The sequence below is a fragment of the Gasterosteus aculeatus genome, chromosome 9, assembly GCF_964276395.1.
Source record: "Gasterosteus aculeatus chromosome 9, fGasAcu3.hap1.1, whole genome shotgun sequence".
Taxonomy (NCBI): domain Eukaryota; kingdom Metazoa; phylum Chordata; class Actinopteri; order Perciformes; family Gasterosteidae; genus Gasterosteus; species Gasterosteus aculeatus.
This window is the reverse complement of record NC_135696.1, coordinates 13,268,240-13,273,578: the sequence shown is the minus strand read 5'-3', so window position 1 is coordinate 13,273,578 and position 5,339 is coordinate 13,268,240. Positions and strand designations below refer to the sequence as shown.

General features: G+C 45.4%; 1 protein-coding gene across 1 annotated transcript; it reads left to right on the top strand.

The window, feature by feature from the left end:
* Nucleotides 1-247: 247 nt before the first annotated feature.
* On the top strand, nt 248-4,480 carry LOC120825412 (neuronal pentraxin-1). The gene is made up of 5 exons (XM_040187019.2): nt 248-835; nt 1,183-1,390; nt 2,071-2,312; nt 2,593-2,772; nt 3,192-4,480. Exons 1-5 carry the CDS (start codon nt 419-421, stop codon nt 3,411-3,413), a joined length of 1,269 nt encoding a protein of 422 aa, XP_040042953.2. The 5' UTR covers nt 248-418; the 3' UTR covers nt 3,414-4,480.
* Nucleotides 4,481-5,339: the final 859 nt, after the last annotated feature.

Genomic DNA, 5,339 nt, shown 5'->3' with positions numbered 1-5,339 from the left:
AGCACACAGGTTTGTCTGGACAACCGTTTTTCCAACATTAGAATAAGCTTCACCCATAAGAATCCATCTTCAATAGACCACACTGGTACACAATGAGTGCCTAAGTACAATCTATCGACTATCCTTCCACACGTTCATATCTCACAGTCCACACTGTCCTTTCATTGGAGAGACTGAATGCGTGGGCGCTTGGCAAACAGTGAGGACGACCTTAAATAAGGGGCTGGACTCTGTGGATACAGCAGAACCCGCTGCCTCCCCGTTGCGATGCAGTGAATCCGCTCTGCGTTTTGTCCGCTATATAAACTGCACGCCGCGACCGGAGCGCACAGCTTCAGTGGACAGCTCCGTGGTGCTGAAACCCCACAGCCGCCGCTCACTCGCCTCCTCTCTGAAGCCGCCACACATCACCGGAACCATGGACGGATACTCGTGGAAACTTTTTCTACTTTCTTTCCTGCTTGTCGTGGAGAGCTCCGCGCAAGACTTTGGACAGACGCAGTTTATTTGCACGTCGGTGCCCAAGGATATGGACCTGTGCGCGGCCACGATGCAGAACAGCGGGCCGGCGGAGGACCTGAAGACTACGGTCACGCAGCTTCGCGAGACCGTGCTGCAGCAGAAAGAGACCATACTGAACCAAAAGGAGACGATCAGGGAACTAACATCCAAGTTGAGCCGCTGCGAGAGCCAGAGCCTCCCGGCGGCGGGACCCGGTGGCAGGCGGCCGGGGTCGAAGAACACGATGGGGGATGTATCCCGGGGCACCGCGGACACTCTGACCCAGCTGGGACAGACTTTACAGACGCTGAAACAGAGACTGGAGAATCTCGAGGTAGGCAAGCCGAGGAGAGGTCAAAAGTTAATTGAACCACAGCCTCCCTTTGTTGGTTGTTCATTTCAAATGACGGTTACTCCTCATACGCACTGCTGCAATATTGTTCTGGTTGTGCGCGGAAGCCGCATGTGTTATAGTTGGGTCTTGAACGTGAAGCCGGTAGCTTCCTTTTGGATAATATGGCGCAGAGCAGTCACTTAAACAGGCGGTGCATTTGGGCCAGACTGAAGGCTTTACACAAGCAAGAGAGAAAACATGTTTGAGGGAGTTTAATTAACAGCACAGAAAGTATTCCGTGTGCCCTCTTAACCCCGCGCGCGTGTCTCCCCCTCTGTCCATTGCAGCAGTACAGCCGGGGGAATAACACCGTGCAAGCGAACAGCCTGAAAGATCTGCTACAAAACAAGATAGACGACATGGAGAAGCAGGTTTTGTCCCGGGTCAACACGATAGAGGAGACCAAACCCAGCACCAGGAACGACACCGATCAGCGGAACAGAGTGGAGTCCACGCTCACCACCCTGCACCATCGGATCACAGACCTCGAGAAAGGTGCGTTTGAATTGTGCGCGCATAGGACGTCCACGGCTCTGACCGTGGCTCTGTAAGTCTAAAACAAGACTGTGTCAATTCAGTGGGTGTTTTTCTGAAACTCGGGCACCCAAGTCTTTAAAAAAAAATAAGAAAGAAAAGAAAGAAAAACAAAATCGTCTGTATCACAGCACTCGTATCAGGGAAGATTTTATAATGCCGCAATCACCGCGTTGCGCACGGATAGTGCGTGAGGGAGGAGAGGAGAGCTGCATTGCTTTGCATATCTCAAGACCTGTTATCACTTTGCTTCGCTCAGTTCGCTGGCAAAAACCAGAGCACCTAACGTTGCGTGGGAGCCACAAATGGGTGATAGCCAGAGAGACTTTGCAGGTGGCCCCTCGCATTGGCGCTTTTCGACCCATGCAAATGAGAATGAACATGTTGTGTGCACGAGAGCGCTGAGAGAAAGAGTTCACCTTCGCAAGCTGCAGAAAATCATTGCAAACAAAGCGTTTACGGTTGAAGATATTTAATTCTGCAAAGACGAGCTGTATTTGTTTTTCTGACCCCATTCCATCCCATATCTGATTTGGAATTTAAGTCAGAATGTATTGCTATAGAAATCCCTTAATCTTCATCATGAGTTCATGTAAAAATATGTATGTCTCATACTCATATAATTTACCCGTCATCTGCAGGTAAAGACAGCAGGCCGACGGATGCGTTTCAGCTCACCTTTCCCCTGAGAACCAACTACATGTACGCCAAAGCCAAGAAGAGCCTCCCTGAGATGTACTCCTTCAGCGTGTGTCTGTGGATCAAGTCCAACGCCTCGCCTGGGGTGGGCACGCCCTTCTCCTACGCCGTCCCCGGTCAGGCCAACGAGCTGGTGCTGATCGAGTGGGGGAACAACCCTATGGAGATTCTCATCAATGACAAGGTAACGGAAAATACATTATCACGGACGGAGGACGTGGATTTCACACATTTTTGGCATTTACATGCATGTTAATATTCAGGAAAAAAGTTTCAGTAGTTTGTGCTTTGTGATGATTTAGTGTAACCAGACAACTTCTCAATGCGGAGAGAAATGGCATAAAAATAGTGCCTGAGGCGTTATTATAGAGAAGGACAATATGTGACTCTGCAGGAAGGGGAGGCGAGGAAGTGTGAAAGAGAGGAAATGATGTGATTCCTTTTCTGCAATGTCTCTGGCGCAGGTTGCAAAGCTGCCGTTCCTCATCAATGATGGGAAATGGCATCACCTGTGCATCACGTGGACCACCCGTGACGGGATGTGGGAAGCCTTTCAGGATGGAGTGATGCGGGGCAGCGGAGAAAACTTGGCACCGTACCATCCCATCAAACCAGAGGGAGTGCTGGTCCTCGGACAAGAGCAGGTGGGATTTTATTTTCATATCAGCAAATTTAAACCGCACTTTAATCCTTCACAATGTTGGAAATAATCCTGACGATTGCTCATTTAATTTTGGGCAGAGATGGTTAAAATGTTTATGAAATGAGACTGTGAAGACTTTGATGTGGTGGCCAGTTGAAGATTTCAAGTCTGTTTAAAGAATTGTCTTTCCAGGATAGAAAAATATAACAGTCCTTTATTCATTTGGCAATACCGATAAATACAATTATAAGTTTGCAAAAATACAGATCAGACTTTAGTTAATTCCAAAACGTCTGCACACTTTTTTGAACTTATCCAAAAACCAAAGTTATTTCAGCTGCGTTGATGGAATAAAATTCCCATTTAGTCTTCTGCTCGAATGCATAAAAATCTAAGACGCTTGTCTGCATTGTTTGACAGGACACGTTGGGAGGAGGCTTTGATGCGACACAGGCTTTCGTTGGTGAACTAGCAAACTTGAACATCTGGAACAGGAAACTTTCCGTCACAGAGATCTACAACTTGGCGACCTGTAACAGCAAACCACAGTCTGGCAACGTCTTCTCCTGGACGGAGAGCAACATAGAAATATTTGGCGGCGCGACCAAATGGACATTCGAGCCTTGCCGCTCGCTCAACTGAACCTTTATTTTCCCTGTCAAAGAAAGTCCACTGTGTATTTCTGAGCTTTTGTCGTTCATGTCTTTATGTTAGACACTATTTGAGTTGTTGGTAAGCTTAAATCTGGGATTTCTATCGTTCTTGGGTATTTATGTGAAAACAAAACTTTTCATCTTGAGGAAAAAAAAAAAAAAAAACAGAATTCATCTTGGAAACCTCAGAGCAAAAGTATTCGATATCTGTTTCGGTATATGTTTAAAAAGTTTTCTTTTGTTGGACGTTCAGTACACAGAAGCTTTTCGTCTGGCTCATTTCAACCCGGACTGGCAGCCGGCAATCTGCGCCTTATGTTTGGACAATTCACAATCCAAGTGAGGAATTCCATAACCGCTCCCACCCCCTTCCCCCTCTCTGGGAAGTGGCAGATTACGCTGTCCATGCGATTCTTGTCAGTGTTTGGCGCCGTGAAGTGATGTCTGGCGCAGAACAGCTCCCCCGCCCCCCCCCCAACTCCAACTCCTCCTTCATCCTTCATTCTGCCCCGCCACTCCGGAACTTGCACTGTGACTGACTAAGAGATTGCCAGGAGAGGAGGATATGTTGAAGGACATTGCGAACTCAGGCTTTGGTGAAAGTCAATTTGTAATAGTTGTTCGCTTCAAGTGTTTCTGTAAGAATGTTGTTAACTTGCCAACATTGCTACAAAGCCTGGGTGCCTTTAGGCTGGTACAGATATTCAGCACATTCAGTGTGTTTTAAGTTGCAAATTCAATGTTCACTGGTTTCTGTTTTCCTTTCTGAGATGGGTTTAATTTCTTGTTTCTCTGGTAAATGTAATTTAATTACAGTCTGTTATCTGACATGACGTGTTTTGGCAGGTGTTCGTTCTGCTCCGTACTAGGAATGTTACCGTATGTGTATAGTAACAGCATGAATGACAGAGTGCCGTGAAAGCATTTTTTTGGAAATCTGCTTTACTATCTTCTCTGGGTCTGGGTTTTTTACTGTATTGTTATATGCTCCAAGCATGGCAAAACTGAGAGATGAAGAATTTAATTTTTGTAATAAAATTGTGATACTTAATGTCACAGTGCATTCCTGGCTTTGGTTATGTGAATCGGAATATTTGAAACTGAGAGAGCACTGGGAAAGGGAAGTGAAATATCCGAAGGCAGTGAAGGTCACTAAGAAGGTCGCTTGAGGAAAGGGGATGAAACCGTGCGGGTCTCTGGGGGCTCTGACTCTTTTAAAGCTGACGGTAGAAGATAACCCGCTCTCTGCTTTCTTGATGCTGTTGTGAGATGCCGTGCACTAAAAACAGCGAGATTTTCAAAAGAAAAAAAAAAAGTGTGTCATATCCGCCTCGCAGTGGCTCACTTCAAGCGAGCAGCCTAAAACTAAAGCGATTTGAGCTCAGCTTACAATGCATCTAATATTGTGACTAAACTTTGTTTTCCAACTTGTATTTTCTTCATCAAGAAAACCTAAAAATGTTATCAAGTCATGTCGTGCCAAATACCTTCTGCTCATAAACACATTTCATTTGAATAAATGTATTGACCATTGACTGAAGTACAGGGGAAAGATGAAGTAGGTCCTCGCAGGTTTTTAGTACGAATAATGTTTTTCTTAACCTCGGCTTAGTTGAGTTTGCGCTCTGCGGGTGTATTCACATGCAAACGGACCATTCACTCGCAGGCAAAGCTCTAAAATGAAACTAAAAACAGTTCTCAGCTCCTACACTTTCACAGAAACTTAAATCAACTGCTAAGACTTCTCTTTAAAAACCCGATTAAAAAAGTTTTTTTTTTTCATCTCAGCAACTGACACCAACACTTTATTTTACTTTATTTTTCAACCGACTCTGCTTAATAGATGGTTGATTACTACTTTGATTACTGTACACAAATTTAAATTTAATTTTAGCTAACTTAGCTACTACTCCCA

Excerpts from the sequence above, each read along its gene's own strand:
- LOC120825412 (XM_040187019.2), top strand. The coding sequence starts at position 419 with ATGGACGGATACTCGTGGAAACTTTTTCTACTTTCTTTCCTGCTTGTC. Across the intron at positions 836-1,182 it reads AGAGACTGGAGAATCTCGAG|CAGTACAGCCGGGGGAATAA; the intron begins GTAGGCAAGCCG and ends TGTCCATTGCAG. Across the intron at positions 2,313-2,592 it reads AGATTCTCATCAATGACAAG|GTTGCAAAGCTGCCGTTCCT; the intron begins GTAACGGAAAAT and ends TCTCTGGCGCAG.